Below are 24,542 nucleotides of genomic sequence, written 5' to 3' on the forward strand. Positions count from 1 at the left end.
CTTACTTATTATCTCATGGAAAAAACCACCATGCTCCACCACAGCAAATTCAAAAAAGCGAGACTATTCTTAGAATCAGCAGCAGCTCTCAGGAATCAACCAAATCTCAACAAATATGGTTGCATTAAGCTTCCTAAGATTTTGGAAACGCTTATCACCAGAGATCCCACTTTACATTCCAGGCCACCTACAACCGCCCTTAGAGGGCGCTCCACCTAGATAGGACTTTAGTGTCACCCACATGGTTGGGCTTAATATTGTGTGTTATTTGTTTTTGATGTTACATTAGTTTTTTTGTAATCCCTGAAGATGTCTCATTTACTGAGATGAAATATATAGGAAGTATTAAATTCTGTTTTAATCCTTTCTGAGTGCTGTATACATTAAGCCTCCAATATGAGGTTTTTAATTTTGTTTATGAAATGTTGTGTATTTTTTATGTAGGAAGAAAACTCACCTACCTATTCCTTGAGTGCCGCTAATTTTTTGGCTAAGTGTTAATTTGGGCTGTCAATTCCTTCAACAATTGGACGTAGTGGTATGTTTGTTTTGTGTATTTTTGGCAGGCCATAAATTCTGGGTGTGCAGGCATAATGAGGTATTAGTTTTTTAGTTGTTTCTTCTGGTAATGTGTTAACGGATTTAATTAATTCAGTTGTTTTCTTTTTCATGCATTTCGTGGGGTTGTAGTTTACCATTTGTTAGGTGTTGTGGTCCGATACCAAATGGTAAATTTTTTCTATGTAAGTTGTCCGATCTTCAACAACAGTGGCATTCCCTTTATCTGCTTTTGTGATTATAATGTCCTGGTTATTTTTTAGGGATATAAGGGCCAGTTTTTCCGTTTTGTTTAGGTTGCTGCTTAGTTTTTTGTTTGAATTTAGTATACAAGATGTTTTCATGCGTATTTTGTCAGCTAGATTGGCGGAGAGGGATCTCAAACCCCTCTCTCTCTCTCTCTCTCTCGATATGATAAATGATATCAAGTTTGTTTACTGACCTCGGCGCCGTAGTTTAGACCTTTCTCCAGCAGTGAGAGTTCACCTTGGGTGAGATTGCAGTTTGATTGGTTGATAACCAGGCCGTGGTCTGATGGTGGTCGGCTGCTCCTCACTTCATTTGTGGGTGATTGGCTGCTCATTTCATTATGGCATCCTTATTTTCTTGTGCTTTCATGTTGTTGTAGTGCTTGAAACTTCATTATTAATTTTTTATTGTTTTTTTAAATAATAGGTGCTTGGCCGAGTCGTCTGTGATCCTGTCTAAAATATCCCGAATTTCTTGATTAACGTAGGTGGATAGCTCTAATTTTAGTTGTAGAACTTTGGCTTGGGTAGATGCTAGGTTTTTTGGATCCTTAACAATGTTTTTATCAACCAGGCATAGATACAGAGCGCTTTAGCTGATTTAAACTTCTTCTTTAGTTTAATGCAGTTGGGTATTAAGTTGCTGTCTCTATATCGTTTCAAAAAAGGCTAGTCAATTAGTTAACAAGGAAACACGTATCCTTAGCTTACTATAGAGGCTGCACTGCTTGTGGATCAAATCTCCATGGATTATGATGACTCCTTCTTTTAAGGTTATATGGTGATCAGCATTCATATTTACGAATTTAGGGACACAAAATACGTGTTGAAATGATTATTTTACTTATTATTAATAAAATAACACTTGACGTTTCGACCCCTGTGAGGCCATCATCAGAAAGATACATGTGTTTAGGAAACCAAGCTACATGCTTCGTTTCCTAATAGCAACTTGAACTGTACAAGTCCAGAAGAAAATCATAGTATAACAATCTGAACTGTTCAAATCCAGAAGAATCTTAGTACAGGAGGACTTTAGCAGAGTATATTGTAGTTTTTTATTTATTGATTTATTTAATTCATTTATTTATTTTTTAATCACTAGAGGTCAGGCTAAGAAAAAGAATAATTAACAGCATAGATTTAATTTACCTTTATAGAGTGCAAGAGCATGTAGCTTGGTTTTTTTACAAAGTTCTACAACTAAAATTAGAGCTATCCAGCAAAGTTAATCCAGAAATTTGGGATATTTTAGACAGGATCACAGACGACTCCGCCAAGCATCTATTACTCAAAAACAAGGAAAAATTAATAATGAAGTTTTAAGCACTACAACAACATGAAAGCACAAGACAATCAGGATGCCATAATGAAAGGTGCAGCCAATCACAAACCGACATCACAAGGAGCAGCCAACCACCCACAAATGAAGTGAGGAGCAACCAACCACCATCGGAACATGGCCTGGTTATCAACCAATCAAACTACAATCTCACCCAAGGTGAACTCTCACTGTTGGAGAAAGGGCTAAACTACGCCATTACACCTAGGTCAGTAAACAAACTTGATATCATTTATCATATCGAGAGAGAGGTTTAAGATCCCTCCCTGCCAATCTAGCGTTGACAAAATACGCATGGAAACATCTTGTATACTAAATTCAAACAAAAAGCTAAGCAGCAACCTAAACAAAATGTAAAAACTGGCCCTTAAATCCCTAAAAAATAACCAGGACATTATAATCACAAAAGCAGATAAAGGGAATGCCACTGTTGTTGTAGATCGGACAATTTACATAGAAAAAATTAACCATTTGGTATCGGACCACAACACCTAACAAATGGTAAACTACAACCCCACGAAATGCATCAAAAAGAAAACAGCTGAATTAATTAAATCCGTTAACACATGGCCAGAAGAAACAACTAAAAAACTAATACCTCATTATGCCCGCACGCCCAGAATTTATGCCTGCCAAAAATACACAATCAAACACACCACTATCGACAGCCCAAATTACCACTTAGCAAAAAAATTAGCAGCCACACTCAAAGAATTGGTAGGTCAGTCCCCTTCCTACATAAAAAATACAGAACATTTCATAAACAAAATTAAAAACATTACACTCAACGACCAAGATTTATTAGTCAGCTTTGACATAACTTCCCTTTTCACCAATGTCCCGATCGATGATACTATGTTGCTCCTACAGAACATATATTTCTACACAACACATCACGGATCTCTTTGCCCACATGCTCCGCTCTGGATATTTCGTGTGGCAAAACAATTTTTACCTTCAAAAAGAGGTACAGCCATGGGCTCACCACTTTCCCCCCCAATAGCTAACTTTTATATGGAAGAATTTGAGCAACGAGCTCTAGAGTCAGCAAGCCTAAAGCCCAAAATTTGGCTCAGATACGCTGACGATATTTTTGCCATTTGGCCCCACGGCCACAAAGCACTAAATACATTCCTTAGCCACTTGAACAAACAACACAAACATATCCAATTCCCCATTGAAATAGGAAAAAAACATCTCTCTTCCGTTCCTCGACACACTCGTCACACGTCTTCCCTCATGCTGTCTCTCTCCTTCTCAGTCTACTGCAAACCTACACATACAGGCCAGTACATACACAAAAATTCTTATTACCACCCAACACAAAAACTAGGGATCATAAGCACCCTTAAACACAGAGCTCAAACTATTTGTTCAAATGAACAAGCTCTAAACCAGGAATACAAGATCATCAACCATACATTTATAAAAAATGGATACAGTAAAAAAACTATTCACAAGATCCTCCACAGAGATACTAGTAAAAACAAAAAAGATTTCAAGAATGCTATTGCCATACCTTATGTTAGAGGCATTTTCAAAAAAATAGACAGAACACTACATGAATACATCAAAACCACCTTTAAACCCCCGAAAAATTAAGACACCTACTCAGTTCTTCCAAAGATCCTCTTCCAGCACCCTGTGACTTCTTTCTCTTTCCCGACTTCATTTGCCGATGAAAGGAAAGTGATACAACACCGTTGAAAACATTCAAGTGGCAGTAACCACACCCTCAACAGTATCCCAGAAACACATATAAAAAACTCATTTAACGAATTAATTGACCATGTCAAACGCTGTATCGAAGCTGAGGGAGAGTATATCGATTGAAATAAATGATATGAATAATTATAATTGGCCTGTGTTTTATTTTCTATCAAAAGTTCAGCTTCTTTTTGGTAAGTCTGATCAACTTCAACTCCCTATCCACCATCACTTCCAAAGAAGCCTAGCCTCACCAGTCTTACACTTTGCCATGTTAAAACTAACAGCCTAACTAAAACTAACTTTTTTTTTCTCACACTGTCAGTCTATTCAAATCATCCTCCAGTGTCTCCGCATCATCTTTTTTTAACTATTCACCTCCATAATTTAGCATCGATAGTAAACAAATGGACATTCCCCTTTCAGGTTATTCACAATATTATTAATGTACAAATTTCACAGCAGAGACTCAAGTACAGAGCTCAGGAGCATACTACTCATTACTTGATGTCTCTTTGATTCAGCTCCACCATATATACTGCTTTCTGATATCTGTTCATCAGCAAGTTCTAATTCATCTCATCAGCTTTTGGTCCATCCTCATTTACTCTAACTTATGTAACAGGATTCTGTGTGGAATCCTAATGAATGCTTATGCAAATTCTAGCAAAAACATAGTGTAGCCATTTACTTTATCTGATCAACTGTCACATTATTGTAGAAAGAGCATAATTGTTAAGACAAGATTCCCTTCACAAAACCATGCTGCTCCATAGTCATATCCCTACCCATCCATTCTTGATTTGAGCCCTTAACTTTTCTAATACCTTAACTACCATTATAAATTTACCGCCTCCTAACCACCATTTCTGTCATGTTGACCCATCATTTTTACATTATGGTTTAAGCCGGGGGTCGTCAAAGTCATTTGCTCGTCGACCCCTTCAAGCATTTCTTGACTTTTTATCGACCCCCTATATTTTACAATTACGTAATTATAATAGGACAAGCAAAAAAAGACGCTTATGTGAGTTTTTAGATTGTTTATTTTATAGTTACAGTGTTTATTGTATGTATAATATAGTATATGTTATTATATTACTATTACTATCACTAGTATAAACTACTGGTGTTAATATCACTGGTATTACTACCTGCGCTGCTCAACTCTTCAACATAGAGAAGTTTAGTTCGTGAATGAATAACAATTGAACTATAATATGTATGTGGATGAATTTTAGAACATTAATGCTCATTTGTATGTCGATGCGCAAAAATGAGACTGGGATCGAATACTTTTAAGTATCAGTAAATAAGAACCACGCACGTGTTGCAATCTCGCTCCCACTGCGCCGGCCGGCAGGAACCACCAACATCCGTTTATTGGTAAATACGTCATTTTGGCCTACTTGATTGGCCTTAGTAACTATTTTCACGACCTTACTCCATCTTACAGGTCCTATTCATAGACATGTAAGGTGGAGGTACTGATCCCACGATTCACTCTTAATTACGTTGTCATTACCTCCATGTCTTTTGTCATGGAGGTAATCCAAGTTAACCATAAATATTACCCATACAATGATGTCTTATATTTTTCTGTCAACCCCCAATCGACCCCTGAGCCAGAATCGACCCCTAACAATGTCATATCGACCCCTTTGGTGACCAATGGTTTAAGCCAATAAGAATACAATTTGGTTGGCTAAATTCCAAATTGCCAGCCCATCCTTGTTCATTCAGTATTCAGATCGATACCTAACAGGGTGTACCACGAGAAAGCAAGGACTGGACATTAGGTCAGAAGCCCTGGTCAGTTCTTTGCATTCCTTTAAAGGCTATGTGAAGGTCTCCTCTCAGTTATACAGCTTTGACCCTTAAGCAAACCCTCACTAAACAGGCATGCAATCAGAAATATATATCCATACTTGAAGTAGAAAAGCCATGAAAAAACTGAAATGTGGAAAGGAAGTGGAGGTAGATGATATTTAACCAAAATTCTCAAGTATGAAGGTATAAAATCTTGCAGTGACTGCACTGCATAGTTCAGAAGGCCTGGGCAGAGGGATGAATTCCAGATGTTCTCATAGTACTCATATATAAAAAGGGAAATAAAACTGAACATGAAAATTACGGAGGTGTTTCTCTACTGAGTGTTCCTGGTAAGATTTATGCAGGTATACTTGAGAAACGTTTGAGAAGGTTTGTGGAAGGGAAACTTGGTGGAGAAGAACAAGCTGGATTCAGGTCATATAGGGCTGTTAGAATCAGATTTTCACTTTACAACAAATATACTAACTATCCCATTCTGATTTGTTGTCCTTATTCGCTCAGGCATATTATACTCATTCATACACTCAACTGCCTCCCTAAGGTCTGAATATCTACTTCCCCCCCTCCCTTAATAAATCGAGTTTCCCTGATTCTGCACATTAACTTCATTCAACAACACTTTTTCAAGTCTCCTTACACCAAATCCATTCAAATGCAAACCATCCATCTTATATAGATCCTTTATAAGATCTATATAAGATGGATGGTTTGCATCCATTTTATATAGATCTTATAAAGCCCATTGAACTCACTCCACACATCCACAAATTCCACACCACTTGTCATGCATAACCCACGCATAAAGTCATTTACAATTATGGCCCTCCTTCTAAACACTTCACTGTCATACTGCAGCAAAAGATTAATCATACTAACTCTCTCACTCTTTTCTTTTGCTACCTCAAACAATTCATTCATGTCCTCTATCATTTCCATTTTATCTCCTTTCAAATCATTCGTACCATGCACAACTATTATTTCTTTCACTCTTTCCTTTTGCTCTCTAATAGACTCACTTACGTCCTTGATGGGTGCACCAGGTTGGTACGATTTTGTCAAATCCTCTACTAACACACCTTGTACTTATTTCTAATCCAGCTCTCAGATCCATAAGTTAAAACTGATTTGAATGCTGTCTTGTATACAGTTAATTCAGTTGAGTTGCTACCTGCTTTGTTAATTCTGTTGTCTATTTCCATATTTAATTTACCGTCTTCGCTAAAAATCGTGCCTAAGTAGCTGAAATGTTTTACATGTTCTATAGGTTTTCCATTCAGATGCAGTTGATATTTTCAATGTTTCTGCCTATTTTCATTGCTTTTGTCTTGTTATTGCTGATTTTCATACCAAATTTATTACAACAATTATTTCATTTAGTCAGGGAATCTTGCAGACTTGTACTAGATTTATTTAAAAGTATAACATCTCCATAATTAGATTTTATGCGGTTATTAAGGGGCAACTATCTGCGACAGCATGTAATGGAAAATACTAGGGGGCAGAGAGTGGTTGACCTAGTAATCACATCTGAGAATGTGGCTGTAACGAACATGACCATGTTGACACCAATTGGTTAGAGGGATCATAAGGTCATGACTTGGGAGGTGGCTAAAGGAGTGGAATTTACAATTAAGACTGGGTACATGTGGAATTACCGGGCTGGTAAGTATGGCAAGCTTAGGAGAGTGCTTGGCTCAGTACCATGGCATTTAAACTGCAAGGGCTGAATGTTGATAGTGCATGGGAGGTGGTTAAGAAGTGTTTGCAGGAGGCAATGGTTGACTGTATACCAAGAGTCCGAATAATAAATCAAGTAGGGGTTAAATGGATGAATAACACCATTAAGCTTGAGCTGCAAAAAAAAGAAACAATTATGGAGAAAATAATTTAAGAATTTAAGGAGAAAGGTGACCAGCAGGTGCAGGAACAGTATAAAGTTCAGGCCAGAAAGGTAACAAGGGTGGTAAGAAAAGCAAAAGTGGATTATGAAAGAAAATTGGCCATGCAGGCTAAAGAGAATCCCAAACAGTTTTTTCAATATGTTGCAAGTAAAAGGAAAAATGTTCATGGAATAATGATTTTAAAAAATGCTGAGGGTAGGGAGGTAACCAAATCAGTCGATATAGTGGAATTACTGAGCGAGCACTTTGCAAGCGTATATCATCCAGGTGGTGACATTGCAGGAATGGAAGAACCAACAGCTTATACAATTGTGACGAATGAAATAGAGGTAAATAGTCTATTACAGAATCTCAATGTCAATACATCTGTGGGATTGGATGGTATACCAGCTAGTGTCGTACGTGAAGCAGCTAAAGAATTGTCGGTGCCCTTGACAATTTTGTTTAATTTGAGCCTCGGGTCTGAGTCAGTCGCAAGGGGGTGAAAAGATGGAAAAATAGTTCTGCTGCATAAAGGTGGTTCCAAGACTGTTGTTGTAAATTACCGACCGATTAGCATATCACGAATCATTGTCAGGTCTTAGAGAAATTAGTCAAAAAAAGAATACAGGATTGGACAGATGGAAATGGGATATTGTATGGGGGACAACATGGTTTTGGGAAGGGTAGATCATGCCTTAGTAACTTAATCACGTTTTATAACACAGTGACAGCTGAACTGGATATGGGTAATGAGTTTACAGTGATTCTACTAGACCTTGCTAAGGCCTTTGACAGGACACAAGGAATTCTAATCAGTAAAATGCAGCATATGGGGATGAATATAGGGTGAGATGGATAGGACGGTGGTTGATGGAGAGATGTTAGAGAGTGGTTTATTCAGAAGTAGAGTCCAAAAGATGGCCTGTGACTAGTGGTGTGCTACAAAGATCTGTTCTTGGACCACTGCTGTTTAATTTGTTCATTAATGATATAGGAAAGGATCTGAGAGGAACAGTTCATTTGTTCGCAGATGATGCAAAGTTGGGTAGGGTAATAGTGAATGCAGATGATGTCAAAATTTTGCAGGATGATTTGGATAGATTGGAGGTCTGGGCTAAGGAAAATGGATGTCAATTTAATGTGGCAAAATGTAAGGTTATACATTTTGGGGTTAAAAGATTAGCAGCAGTTTACTACATTGGTGGAACTGTACTCCAGGAAATTGATGAGGCAAGAGATTTAGGAGTGTTGGTGAATAAGGAGTTGAAGTTTAGGGGGCACATTGCAAAAGTGACTAAATCAGCTCATTAAATCACTTGGTTGCTGAAAAATACTTTGACGAGCAGAGACAAGCATGTTATTGTTCCTCTGTATCGAGCCTTGATAAGACCCCATCTCGACTACTGTGCCCAGATTTGGTCACCTAGGTTTCTTCTTGATGGGGAGGAGGTTGAGAGGATCCAGAGGCGAGTGACCAAGATGATAGCAGGTCTGTGGAATGAACCTTATGAGAACAGGTTGAGGATTAGTGGGTTGCAAAAATTGGTTGATAGGCGGAGGAGGGGAGATATGATTGAGACATTCAAATTACTGAAGGGTTTCTATAAAATTAATTCAGAAGATATTTTTGAGAACAGGGCTGGTTGTGGGAGGTCTAGGGGACATCCATGGAAGCTGGGCAAGAGTGTGGTTAGTAAAGGTGTTAGAGCTGGGTTCTTTACTTTTAGAGTGGTGAATGAGCGGAATGGGTTGCCAGAGTCTGTGGTGGGTGCTGTGACAGTGAATAAGTTTGAGGCGAGGTATGATAAATACTGTGTGAATGTCGAATAGTTGTGATGAACATGAATTGGAGCCTCCCTCGATGAGTCTAAGGACTCCCTGGAGTTGCCCGTAATAATAATAATAAAGAGCTGAGATTAACATCTGCAATTTTGATATCAAGTTTAATACTGTTGCAAATATCAAGCAGTATCATCATGCAGCTATTTCATTTCCAGCTCGGCTGTTAATAAAAGGTGAGTAAATTACTAAGGCAAGATTTTTTTTTGGGGGGGGGGGGTTCACTTGGTTATAAATTAAATTAGAGATTTCAAGAAATTATATTCTTGGTTTAAGTGTAAGCAAACGAGGTTTGCCTATAATACTTAGCATTATATAGAAAAGGATGTGTGCTTTGCATTATGGGCTACTAAGGCAATTAATTTGAAGTCATTAGCCTCTATACACATTTTTAGTCATGAGAAAACTTTGTTTGCTTAGACTTGGATAAAGGATAAACCAAGAATATAATTTCTTGGCATCTTTAATGCAAGATTTTTTTTTTAAATATCAGATCAATACAAAGTCACAAGACCTTTAGCACATCGATTCTACATGTGTGGGTAAATTGAATAAGTACACTTTACAAAAGAGTGCTTCCGCCTATAGACAATTTTTTCAATATTTTATCCACAATTCCTGAGACACTGATTGGTCTATAATTTGATACTTCTGTCTTGGACTCTTTATGCAATGGGACCTGTTTTGATCACTAGGACTCTTGGGACTTAAACAATTTCAGACATTTCTTCAGACATCTAGGTGGAGCTCTTCAAGAGGAAGAGTTCGACCTAGATGGCTGGAGACCCTTGCAAAATGATCAGTCAGTATTTTATCCGTTTCTATTACTCCCTAATTAAAGTTATCCTTCGTTATATGTTCTTCCTTTTATGTGTCACTTAGTGAAAAAAAACTTTTTTTTTTTTTTTTTTTTTTTACCTCCATAGCTGGCTTCCCCATAATCTGATTTTGCCTTTCTTACAATACTGGTCACCCATATTGTCTGTGCTTTGTAATGTTTATGTGTCTGGTGATCATCCTTCTCCTTATACACTCTTCACACTTTTTTTTTTTTTTTTTGCAGCATTAATGATGTTATTAATCCATCTAACTCCCATATCTTTTATCCTTAATATCTCAATACCTAATGCTGGATATACAGTCTGCTACTGCTTCTTTGGATATTATATTCCATGGCAATGTTTCAAGATTTCTCCCCAGCTTATCATAATCACCTATTCTGTAGTTTCAAACATATACCTTCTTAACTGTTTTCAAATAAAGTTTTTGAATATTTCATATTTGAAAACTCTCTCAGATGAGAACAGCATGATCACTTCCTACAATTGGAGACAATGTGGCTACCTTGGTTATTGACAAATCTCTGATTCCCGTGAAAAGATGCAGCACTCTTCAATTCCTCTATCACATACACTTTCAGGTCATTAATTATCTCTTAATATCTGTATAAATTCCATTTCTTTTCCTCCATGTGACAGTTTCTCCTCTCACACTGTCTCAATAGCTGAAGTCCTCCTCACAATATTTACTTGCCCTGTACTTGTTGCATCCATTTGCAGATGTATAGTGTCCACATTCTACTGTGCATCTCCTAACCTAGTTACAGCAAGACTATATATAGTGCCCCGTTTGTTCTCTGTCTTACACAGACAACCTGAAATGAGAAGCTTTCCACATCTCTCCTTCTGTGGAACTCCTACTCTTTTTTAGCCTTCAGTTCTGCCTGAATAAACATTCATAAGCAAAGCTCCTCTCCCCACCCTGTTCCATCTATCCTCCCTGAAAATACTATATCCACTACATTTCATAGAACTATACCATCTGCTGTCAACCAAGTCTCACTAATGCTGCCTAGAACCTTTGGCTAAGTTGACCTAACCAATGTAGAAAAACTCCTGTCCTTTATTTTGGATGCTTTCTGGCATTATTATGTACAAATTGAGTATTTCCTTGGGTCCATTAGCTACCTTTGCACCTTGTGTTGACTATTCACTCAGTTTTGGGACCTGACAAACTACATTCATTTTTTTGATCATGGTCCCACTCGTTTGCCTCAAAAGTGCCTATTTGTGTATGCGTGCAAACACACACATGCATCCCCCTTTACACACACCTTAAACCTATAATTTCTCTGAGTGTGCACTTCCAAACTGTTAGAAACAATGCTTTTTCCAGATGCTTATCTTTGAATTCATTCAAATGCAGTCCATCACTCACATCTAAGTCCTGTCCAATTCACTCCAGATATCAACAAACTGCATGATATTCCTCTTGCATGACCTATGCACTGACTCATTTGCAATAACGGCCATTCTTCTTCTCTTGCCTCTATCATACTCTAGAAGCAGGCTCACAGTCTCTGCTTTTTTTTTCTTGTTCCAGAAAATCTTTCAAATTTTCTCACATATCAATCACCTTCCACTTTCTGACAACTTGTATTATCAAAAAAACTAAACTAGAAAAAAATGTTGGTAAACATTTGCATAAATTGATACAAAGCACCATTTATGCATATTCCAAATTAGTAATGATATAAATGATTTTAATTTAATGATTAAGCCTATTATGATTTGAATGATATATATACCTTATCATGTTTTCTTTTTATAGCTTGCATATCTTTTTCAAGTTTTGTTATAACTTTCTGAACTATCCTGTGTTCCTTTATTTTTTCTAATGACTCAGCTTTCACATCTGCTTCTGGTGACTCTGAATAAAGAAAAAAAAAATGAATTAAATGAAAATTATATTTTATTTAAGCAATAAATTTCAGGAATATTTCTCAAACTTCACGTAATCAGAACTTAGTAAAAATTATTATTATTATTATTATTATTATTATTATTATTATTATTCAGGCCTCCAAGGAGTCAAAAGACTCATCGAGGGAGGTCCTTCCTAAGACAAAGTCTGTCAAGACTCATCGAGGGGAGGTCCCCCCCTGAGAAACACAAAGTTTATCATACCACTCTTTAAACTTACTGACCGTTCTCGCTCCCACCACTCCATCAGGCAATGCATTCCACGGCTCAACCACCCTCCACACAAAGAAACCACTCCTTACCCTCTTGCTCACAGTTTCCTTTCGTAACTTCCAGGGATGGCCTCTTGTCATCACTCCTTCCCGCTGATCAACCAAGCGAAAGAACTCCCCAGTGTCAACCCTGTAACCACCTCTCAACAGTTTAAAAGTCTCAATCATATCACCTCTCCTTCTTCTATCCACCAAACTCTGCAGTCCACATTCTCTCAGCCAATCCTCATAACTATCCTTGTACAGTCCTGAAATCATCTTTGTCATCCGTCTTTGTATCCTTTCCACAGTTAATTTATCCCCTTCAAATCCTGGGGACCAAATCTGAGAACAATAGTCCAAGTGTGGTCTGATCAGAGACTTATACAACGGATGTTCAACTTAAAAAAAAAAGTATGCAAGTTAAACAGACTCTGGAAGTACCAACTCTAAAGTAATAGCTATAATGAATATTTTAATATATAACTTTCATAACTTAAGAAATAAAGAAACATGTACCAATATAAGAGAATCTGTGAAAGCGCTAAGAGAACAATGGGAAACTGAAACACAGTTGATTGGGCATGCATAATAATGCATGTCCAATCTAACTGTTACTAGTACTGTATTTAAGCTCAAGCACATAAAATGCTAGGTTAAAACTGCAACACTGTTTAGGAACTACTGAAGAATTTTTAAATATAAACACTTAAACTAAACATATTTGGTCGTTTTATAATTAAAATACAAACTTATTTATTACTGACCATTTACAAAAACAAACTTACATTAGAGCCTACCAGTTTCGCCAGCAAACTATTTGGCTTTTTCAAGGCATTTACGGAGACATAAAAACTAGTAAAGGCAAATTGAAAGGAACATAAAAAACGTTGTAAACCAACTAGTAGCTAAGGTTACATGTTTGCGTGGCAGAGAGGCCTTATTGTTCTTATTCATTATCACGCATGCGTGTTTGTTGTAAACGTGTAATGTGATTACTGGCTAGCTATAGTTCAGGTTGATTTAGAGCGAGGATCAGGTTTTTCCACGAACTGTTTAGGATTGCACTCCGATTTCTGTTAAGGTTTCCACCAGTTATTAACACTATTGTGGCTTCCTTCAATAAACGATGTCTGTAGTCGTCATCCTGATATGGCATGGAGCTGTTTTGCCACTATCGTGTGGTTAGATGTACAGAAATGATGTGCTAAGCCGGAAGAGATACTTCTGTTGTGGTTTACATCATCAGCATGTTCTTTTTGTCTGATTTCTAAACTCCATGAAGTTTGTCTGATGTAGGCAAGACCACAGGAGCAAGGAATGTAATATACTCCTGGATATTTGTAGAAAGGCACCTTATCTTTTGGGGATCCTAAAACTTGTCTGATGCTGGTGGTTGGTTTGAAGACCACTCTGATGTTGTAGGCTCTTAGTATTCTGGCTATATGATAAGAAATTGACTAGATGAAAGGGATCACCACAGTAGAAATGTGCTGGGATTGCACTTCTTCTTGTCTGGAGTTGTCACAGTATAGATATTTTTTGATGATGTTTTGAGGATATCCATTTTGTGATAATGTGTTGGCTATTAGTGAGAGTTCAGTCTGTGTATCCTCCTCTTCTGATATAAACTTTCTGGCCCTATGTGTCAACATGTGGACAATGCTCAGTTTGTGTGTCTTGTGATGGTTTGAAGTATAATGAAGATATCTTCCAGTATCATGGAAAAACCTGGTCCTCTCTCTAAATCAATCTGAACTACAGCTAGCCAGTTATTACAAAATGGATATCCTCAAAACATCATCAAAAAATATCTATACGGTGACAACCCCAGACAAGAGGAATCACGCTCCCAGCACATTTCTACTGTAGTGATCCCCTTTCATCAAGTCAATTTCTTATCAAATAGCCAGAATACTAAGAGCCTACAACATCAGAGTGGTCTTCAAACCAACCACCAGCATCAGACAAGTTTTAGGATCCCCAAAAGATAAGGTGCCTTTCTACAAATATCCAGGAATATATTACATTCTCTGCTCCTGTGGTCTTGCCAACATAGGACAAACTTCATGGAGTTTAGAAATTGGACAAAAAGAACATGTTGGTGATGTAAACCACAACAGAAGTATCTCTTCTGGCTTAGCACATCATTTCTGTACATCTAACCACATGATAGAGTGGCAAAATAGCTCCATGCCATATCTGGATGACGACTACAGACATCGTTTATTCAAGGAAGCCACAATAGCGTTAATAACTGGTAGAAACCTCAACAGAAATCAGGGCGCAATCCTAAATAGGTCATGGAAAAACCTGATCCTTTCTCTCTCTAAATCAATCTGAACTACAGCTAGCCAGTGATCACATTACATGTTTACAACAAACACGCATGCGTGATAATGAATAAGAACAACAAGTCCTCTCTGTCACGCGAACGTGTAACCTTAGCTACTAGTTGGTTTACAACATTTTTTATATTCCTTTCAATTTGCATTTACTAGTTTTCATGTCTTCGTAAACGCCTTGAAAAAAGCCAGACAGTTTGCTGGCGAAACTGGTAGGCTCCAATGTAAGTTTGTTTTTGTAAATGGTCAGTAATAAATAAGTTTCTATTTTAAATATGAACACTACTTAAAAGGAAGTTCAGCAGTCTTAAGTTGAAACTAAACTTTGATGATGACTTTTTGTTGTCATTGTAGGTCTCCTCCAGTCCCATAGTTCCTATTATTGTTATAATTTTAAACTAGTATGCACATGGTTACACTTGGAAGACTGTCATGTTTAAGCATGTGCCTATAATCAACTGTATTTGAATGTTTTATTCTCTTCTTAGCTTTCCACTGATGACTTTGTGATATTCAAAGCATATTTGTTGTTAACTAATACTAGTTAATTAAATGTTCAGTTCTTTTGTGGTATGTCTTTTATGCTACAAATGTGAAACAGCAGCCTTCTAATAAATAAAATGCTAGGTTAAAATCAGAACACTGTGTAGGAACTACTGAAGAATCTTTAAATATGAATACTTCTGAAAGAAAGTGATTATAATAGAGATTTAAAAGTTAGTAAGGCATTGTTATAGGATTAAAATTGAAGAGGTTTTTCATACAACAATAAGGTGGGAGATGGATACACAGTAGTATACTTAAGACTTTGCAAAGGCTTTTGATAGATTACCACATGATAAGTTGATAGGCAAACTAGAGCTGATGGGGTTGGATATTAGACTAGTGCATTGGATTTAAGATTGGCTGTCTGATGGGTATTAACAAGTTGTGTATGGGGGGAAGCAATATCCCAAAAGAGTAAAGTTACTAGTGGTGTGCCTCAGGGATCTGTTTTAGGGCCATTGCTGTTTAACCTGTATGTTAATGATATTGGGAAAGATTTGAATGGGAATTGCAGATAATGCAAAGCTGAGATGAACTATGAGGAGTAGACCAGATGTTGTGGCATTACAAGAGTACTTGAATAGACTGAGTGAATGGGCACAGGAGTGGGAATACCAGTTCAATGTTGTGAAATGTAATGCCTAAAAATTTAGAAAACAAAGATGGGATGTAGAATTTACTCTTGGTGGGGGATATATTGTTGGAGGGGGAGAAAATAAGAGATCTTGGGGTGATGGTGGATAAGGATCTGAAATTTAGAGGACATATGGCCAAAATTGTGAGTTCAACACAACATGTTGACCTGTATGATGCAGAGGACACAGACTTTTAGAAGTAAGGAGATTCTGGTTCCATTGTATAAGGCTATGATTAGGTTACATATGGACAACTACTGTGCACAGATTTGATCACCTGGTTTTTAAAAGGATGAAGAGATGTTGGAGAGGGTCGTCCAGAGGCGACTGACCAGAATAGTTTCTGATCTCTGGAATGTTGAAGATGAAGAAAGATTGAGATGATGCAATTTTCAGAGTCTAGTGGATAAGGGGAAAAGAGGTGATATGATAGAGATGTACAAATTTTCAAAAGGATGAAGAGATGTTGGAGAGGGTCGTCCAGAGGCGATTGACCAGAATTCACAATTCACTGCTATAGGATTAATGTTTAAGAAGTTTTTCATAAAATGGTGGGAGATTGGGAGAGAACAAGAGGTCATCCCTGGAAGTTACATAAGGAATGTGTGAGCAGGTGAGTGAGAAACAGGATTTTTGCATGGAGTGGTGTCGACAGAGAATTTGAATGTTTTAAGGCATGGTATGGCTGTGTGTGTGTGTGTGTGTGTATGACAAAAGGACTGCCTAGATGAGTCTGTGACTCCATGAGGTCTTGGGATAATAATAATAATAATGCACAATTATGTATTGAATATGCATGCATGTTATTAATGAAGTACATGTATTCACTTTTAGATGAAATTTTCAACTAATAACTATGAATGTATCATGATGCTTGTTAGGACACATCATATATCATGATATGTCATTGTATTCATTACCACTATTATTGTATTTCATATATCTCCATGGGTGACAGCATATATGTGCATTACCCTCATCCACTGCTCTTGTTACTCTATTGTAAAAGGTAATCAAATTATTTAAACAAGAGAGCACCCCAAACAAATCCATGCCAGATTGCATAAATAATACTGCCCTCATCTTTCCAATTCTATATACAATTTCTTACCAATTTTTCCAAAATCTGTTGTGTGTTCTTTTTAAAGGAAGGAGAATGACCTATCAACTCCTTGAGTGTTGACATAACAGTCCTGATTATTACTTAACCAAGAAACTAGCATTAACACTAAAGAAGTTGTAGGTCATTTCCCTCTCCTATATAAAGAAAACAACACTTTATAAATAAAATTAAAAATATAACGCTCAGCAAATCTGATTTATTAGTCAGTTTTAGTGTGTCTGTCCTTTTCACAAATATCTCAATTAATCGCACAATTCTTCTCTTACAGAGCAAATTTCTGCCTGATATTATGGCTCCCCTTTGCCATGAAATTGCAAATCAAAACTTGCTTCCTTTCCTGGATACACTTGTCACATGTCTGTTTTCAGGCAGTTCACTACCTTTATTTCATTATCTACCACAGCGATAGCGAAAATACCATAAATAAAATTCTTCATAAAACTACATCTAACAATGCACATAAAAATAAATAAAATGCTACATCATTACATCTTTAATGCTACCTTTAAAAACCACCTCTAAAATTAAAAAGCATATTGAACTCCTCCAAGGATCCCCTTCTCTGCCTTAGTCCATCCTGGGGTATACTGAATCCATTGCACCTGTATTGCACCATTATATTGGTGAAACTAGACTCACAGTTTTAATCCTTAGTATCCCATAATGCAAAAGCACATATCCTTACAGACATATAAAATTATTATCATTTTGACACCTCCAGGGAGTCCAAAGACTCATTGAGGGAGAGTGTGCCGACAGCATCGAACGATTGGCCCCTTCCAACTACTAACCGCGCTCAAACTTACTTAACTGAGCCATTAGTAGCAGAGGCTCTACCAATCGACCAACCTTTGCTGGCAATGCTATGCATTATGGGAAGGGTGACTACCCAGACCAATTTTGACCTTTATTATTGAGGTTTCATCAGTGGGAGCCAGACCAAAAGGTGATACCAAGGTTGAAGTAATGCAGAAGTTATATTTCCATTTATGAGTAGCCAAAAGGTACAACACCTTATTAATAAAATACTCAGGATTAGAGATAATTGTTGAAAGTTTTTCACTTGGTTATACACTAAATTAAAAAAATTAAATTAAAGAAACCAAGAATATAATCTTTTGGCATCTTTAATTTAGTGTATAACCAAGTGAAAAACATTCCAACAGCTATCTCTAATCCAGAGTATTTTGTAATATGGTGTGACACCTTTTGGCTACTCGCATATAGAAATATCACTTCTGCATTACTTCAACCTTGGTATTACTTCTGGGTCTGGCTACCACTGATGAGACCTCAATAAAGGTCGAATTCACCTTAATCAGCAACTGGGGACCTATTTCTCTATCTAATACTGACTACAAGATATTTTTCAGCATTATCAATAACAGGCTCAAAGTGGAAATTAAATATATAATTAAAAGCACACAGGTGTATGGAGTACCAGGTCGAGCAGTAGAATTTAATCTATTTCTGTTACATGATCTAATCCGCTTAGTTAACACGAAAAAGCAGTCAATAGCAGTGCTATCAATAGACCTTATTCGATAATGTCCAGCATCCCTTTCTATTCCACATCCTCTAGCAAATTGGTGTAAGTAAAAAACTGCTATCTGTTATCCAAGGAGCCTATGCCAATTCAACCACCCACCTCCTAGTTAATGGGTTACTGTCAGATCCAGTAAATGTTCAAAAAGGAGTCAAGCAAGATTGCCCTCTCAGTCAACTGCTCTTTGCATTGGTTCTTGAACCTTTCTTACAACAAGTCAACAATACACATGCTGTGCGAGGAATAACAGTTCCTTCAACTAAAAAGGAAAATAAGGTATTAGCATATGCCGATGATGTAGTTGGAACTTTGAAGGATAATGATTCCATATATATATATTTTTGATATTTTGGAAAAATTCAGCAAAAGCAGCAGATTAATCATTAATACAGACAAGACAAAATTAAAAGTTTATGGAAAGTGGAATCTTGGAGGCATTCCTTTTGGACTAACCCCAAAGAGAGAACCCCCTCATTATACTTGGAATTCCCTTCTCCACTTACCCAATATTACCAGTCCAAGAACTTATATACAAGAATTTGGAGATATTAGAAGACTGGAAAATAGGGCCACTGTCCTTTTTCTTCTATAGCCATAGTACTCAAAACCATAATCTTTCCTGCTCAGTTGTACATAATAAATATTATAGACATCACAGAAGCTGAAGATTTTTTACAATATATATATTTTTTTACAATACCCACCACCCGTCAGCAATGGGAAGAGAATGTTGATTTTTATGATTAATGAATTAAAATACCATTTTAATTCATTAATTAAAATGATATTTTAATGGAAGGTTAGAAAAATACATGGATTTCAAAACCAGCAACATGACATGCAAATGCTTTATAATATTGTATTGTGGAAATTTTATTGTGGAGTCAGATGTTTTTTGTATTTAGAAAGATGCATTCTAGGAGATATCAAATTTATTACTCAATGGTGTAGACCACCCCCACATTATGCAATATTCACCAGGGGAGATAAAATTCTGTCTATTCATACTATGAGAGGTTTTTAAATAGTTCCATCCTCTTAATTCAATGTAGTCTTATAGTCAATTGCACGGATGACTGGAGAGCAATCCCAGGCAGAGGAGGCCAACTCAAGGTGGTTAACCCAGATGGGGGCTAACCCCTGGGTATCAGTCATCTTTGTGCTTTAGTTTCAATTGGTCTTTTGATTGTTCATCTATATGAGATTGGTGAAAAAGGAAAACTGATAGCATTTGACTATATGATGATATAAAAGAGCTGAGGCTTTTTCTCTCTCTCTCTCATACTATCTATCTGTCTTTTTTCCTCCTAATACTATCAGGCTCTCTTGCACCCCTATACTAACTACTCTAGGCCTATGATGAGTAACCTTTTACCTTTTCACCTTAATAAAGGTCGAAACTAATCTTGGTTGTGACTTTTCCCATAATGCATACCATTATACATGTCTGTAAAGATATGTGCTTAGCATTATGGGATACTAAGGCAAGTAATGTGAAGTCATTAATTTCTACATGCAAGTTGCCCTGTCCTGAAAATATTTCAGGCACAAATTTTGTTTGCTCACATTTGGATAAAGGATTAAACCAAGAATATAATTTCATAGCATCTTTAATTTAATTCTAATCCATTAAAAAAAAAAAGACACAAAATTTAATAATTTTGATAAATCAGGCCTCTCCGATGATGCTCTTAACACCCTACACCAAAGTGATTGGAAAGGTACCTGTTCCTTGCAAAAACCTGATAAGAATGCAAATTTGAGGAAGTCTGCAAAATTGTGATCAACAACCCTAATCTAAGCAATAATGGTTGCATAAAAAATCCCCAAAATACAGATGGCAGATATTTAATCCACATAACTTCTTTTGAAGTTCTCCGGTAAACCTTCACTTGAGGACTAAGCAACATTTCATGTATTGGCCACTATCAATACTTGTTTTGTTCTAATTTATCTTTAAGCAATCTCTATCTTAATTTTTGTTAATTTACCTGTTAGTAATTTCTAACCAAACAATTAACAGGACTCTAACTTCAATGTAGTAAATTTTTTTTTTACCAGAAATCAGGTAGTAGTCTTAATAGTTCATCAAATTAGTGTGACTTTAGCATACTATGTATTGTAACGTATTTTGTTTCTTTGTGTGTGTACACACGCATGCTCCAGATGATGACCTTGATACGAAATCAATACATCAAGTAATTTTTTGGATTTATATTAAACTGAATTTTTTTACTATAACACACTAGATGTCTCCATAATTTTTAAAAACTAATGCTGATCACCATGCAATTATGAAAGAAAATAAACAGGCGTATGGTTTGATATTTCTATTCCACCACCACCACCACTGCTTTTATACAATTGCAAGACTTTCATTAAACAGCCAGGATAATGACAGTCAGTTCCACAGCACTACCCTGAGGCACATGACAAAATTATCTTTAATTCCTCTGCTTTTCATTTAGTGTAATCAGAAATTAGAATGCATCCTCTTCATTCACTTTCCTGGTACAGCATAAAGTGCTGTACCAGGAAAGAGCACTTTATAAAATAATCATTAAATAGTTTTACATTTATGTCAGCTGCAATGGTCACCAGAGTCCCATCTCCATTCAGCAAGGTAAAGGTAACCTTACCAGCATTTTCTTTCTGCTCACCAGATAGTGAAAAATCTCCTCAGGCTTCTCCTTGGGTTGCAGCACTAGTCTCCTCTGGTATTCTAATTTTTCTCTCCTTGCAATCCTAGTTACTTTTCTAACCTGAGTCTTATATTTCTCATACATCTGTTCTCCATCTCTTTTTCCATAATCTATTTTTCATCTGCAATTTCTGTTTAATTTCTTTAGTCATCCATTTCACTCCAAATTGCTTTGTCTTCTTCACTCAAGGTATACAATCTGCCATTGTGGTTAACGTTTTTTTCTTAAGGATTCCAATGCACTACTGACCTCTCTTCTTCCAAATTCTTTTATTGTCTGCTACAAGCTCGATTCTAAGTCCATGATAACTGACCGCCTTGTAATTTCACATAAATTCCTCTGCCTTGACAGTGATACATGTTCATCCTCTAAATAAGGACTACATGATCACCTCCACCAACTGGGAGCAAGTCATCTCAGTCACAATTAGGTTTTCTGATGCCGTGACCAAATCCAAATCTTGATCCTTGTGTCCACCACAGAAATTCAAAAATTCAGTTCTCTTAATATTGCCTCTTCTGTCTAGTTTATATTACTATAGCTGAAGTCTCTCATAATCATCACACACTTTGTACTTGCCAAGTTAAATTGCCCAAACATCCCTGGTCTATAGCATCATCCCACTAAATATCTTGTCCTATAAGCTTCTATTTCACACCATATCTACTCTTAAAACTATTTGTTTTTTCTGCTCTGATTCTCAATTTTGAAAGGGTAAAATTCATCAAAACAAATTTTTATCATGAATAACACTAACACCATGATTACCTTCCCTATGCCAAAATATGCTATGCCCTTTGATTTCTATCCCTGTTAGATATTTTAAAACCTTACATTTTGCAAAATTGAACTCACATTTTCGTGCCCAATCACTCAATTTATTCAAGTCTTCTTGCAAGGCCACAACATCTTCACTACTCTTTATGGTTCGTCCCAACTTTGCATCATCTGTAAACAACTGAATATCTTCATCCAAATCTTCACCTATATCGTTAATATAGGTGAAGGTTTAAACGGTAATGGCCCGAAAACAGACCACTGAGGCACTCTACTAGTGACTTTCCTTTTCCTGGATATCACTCTCCCATACAGAACTTGTTGATACCTATCAGATAGCCGGTCTCCAAACCAATGCACTAATCTAATATCCAACCCAATCTGCTCTAGTTCGACTATCAATTTATCATGAGGTACTCTAACAAAAGCCTTTGCGAAATCTAAGTATATTACTGTGTATCCTTCTCCTCTGTCCAAGGAAGCAGTCACTTTATTGTAATAAGTAGATTGCTAAAACATATACTGCCTCAATCTGTCATCCCATAGCATGAATATCATGCCAGGATATGGTCAAGTACATGACAGTCTGAACAGAAAAAAATAAGGATATCATTTTGCATGACATTTGGAAAGTCATTCTTCCATTATGTAAAGGAAGAATTAAGTAATTCTTACATATCCATTCTTCAAGTATGTAAGTTTTTTCCTGATGCAAAACAATGAACTACATATTGTAAATGTGTTAGAAGTGCTGTATGAGTTTGCTCTCCTCTGAAATTTTTTGTTTCTTAAAAACATAATTGTTTTCTGTGAGTTTTTATATTTTTTATGTTTACGTACATATTCAAGCTGTTGCTGCTGCTGCTGCTTCCAGGTAACTGATAGCAAAACATGTCCATTTGAGTAATTATTCCATATGAGAGTATTTTGCTATCCTACTGTTTTCATCAACTCTGTCAAGCCCTCCCTGATATATACTTATCACACTACCAATGACATTCATCCTAATCAACACAAGTTTTCACTGGCTATACATACTTGTATACAGTCTGACTCATATCAGGAATTAAAAAACACAAACTCTTACCTAGTATTTTCAGATGGCCACCTTTTAAATATTAACTGAGATCAGGTTTGCTTATCTTCAGCAATTTGACAACAAAGTCTGATGCTTTCAGCCAGCAACAGTTTAACTTATATTATTATTATTATTATTCAGGGCAACTCCAAGGAGTCGACAGACTCATCTAGGAAGGACCTAACATCATGTCAAGAACAACTATATAACATTCACACAGTATCTACCATACCTCGCCTTGAACTCATTCATGGTCATACAACCCACAACAGACTCTGGCAGCTTATTCCACTCATTCACCACTCTCCAAGTAAAAAACTTAGTTCTAACACCCCTGCTAACCACATTCTTGCCCAGCTTCCATGAATGGCCCCTAGTCCTCCCACCACCAGTCCTATACTCAAAAATATCTTCTAGATTAATCTTATAGAAACCCTTCAGTAATTTGAATGTCTCAATCATATCACCCCTTTTCCGCTTATCGACCAATTTTTGCAACCCACAAATCTTCAACCTGTTCTCATAAGGTTCATTCCACAGACCTGCTATAATCTTGGTCACTTGTCTCTGGATCCTCTCCATCTCCTCCCCATCAAGAAGAAATCCAGCCGCCCAGATCTGGGCACAGTAGTCTAGATGGGGTCTTATCAAGGCACGATATAGAGGAATAATAACTTGTTTGTCTCTGCTTGTTAGAGTATTTTTCAGAAGCTGAGTGATTTGATGAGCTGATTTAGCCACTTTTGCAGTGTGCCCCCTAAACTTCAATTCCCTATCCACCAATACTCCCAAATCCCTGGGCTCATCAATCTCCTGGAGTACGGTTCCACCAATGTGATATACTGCTGCTAATCTTTTCACCCCAAAATGCATAACCTTACACTTTGCCACATTAAATTGACATCCATTTTCCCTAGCCCAGTCCTCCAAACTATCCAAATCATCCTGCAAAATTTTGACATCCTGTGCACTCACAATTGCTCTACCCAACTTTGCATCATCAGCAAACAAGTGAACACTTCCTCTCAGATCCTTTCCTATATCATTGATGAACAAATTGAAAGTAGTGGTCCAAGAACAGAACCCTGCGGCACACCACTAATCACAAGCCGTCTTTCGGACTCAACTCCTGAATAAACCACTCTCTGGTATCTCTCCATCATCCACCCTCTTATCCATCTCACCAACCCTATATCCATCTCCATCTGATCCTTTTAACTGATTAGAGTTCCATGTGGTATCCTATGAAAGGCCTTGGCAAGGTCCAGTAGAATCACTGTAAACCCATTACCCTTATCCAGTTCAGCCATCACTGTGTTATAAAACGTGAGCAAGTTACTGAATCATGGTCTACCCTTCACAAAACG

The 24,542-nt window shown here is 36.9% G+C and overlaps 1 protein-coding gene across 3 annotated transcripts in view; it reads right to left on the reverse strand.

Moving 5' to 3' along the window:
- Positions 1–24,542, reverse strand: part of LOC150101407 (1-phosphatidylinositol 4,5-bisphosphate phosphodiesterase classes I and II-like) — a 965,056-nt gene that overhangs the window by 182,996 nt on the left and 757,518 nt on the right. For all 3 annotated transcript variants that reach the window (XM_090400893.1, XM_090400892.1, XM_090400891.1), the window contains one exon: positions 11,998–12,119. In XM_090400893.1, the coding sequence (XP_090257019.1) occupies positions 11,998–12,119 (122 nt within the window). The remainder of the gene's footprint in view (positions 1–11,997; positions 12,120–24,542) is intronic.

The sequence above is a fragment of the Typopeltis vanoorti genome, chromosome 11 (genome assembly GCF_054136105.1).
Source record: "Typopeltis vanoorti isolate ZY-2024b chromosome 11, IOZ_Tvanoo_1.0, whole genome shotgun sequence".
NCBI classification, from domain to species: Eukaryota; Metazoa; Arthropoda; class Arachnida; order Uropygi; family Thelyphonidae; genus Typopeltis; species Typopeltis vanoorti.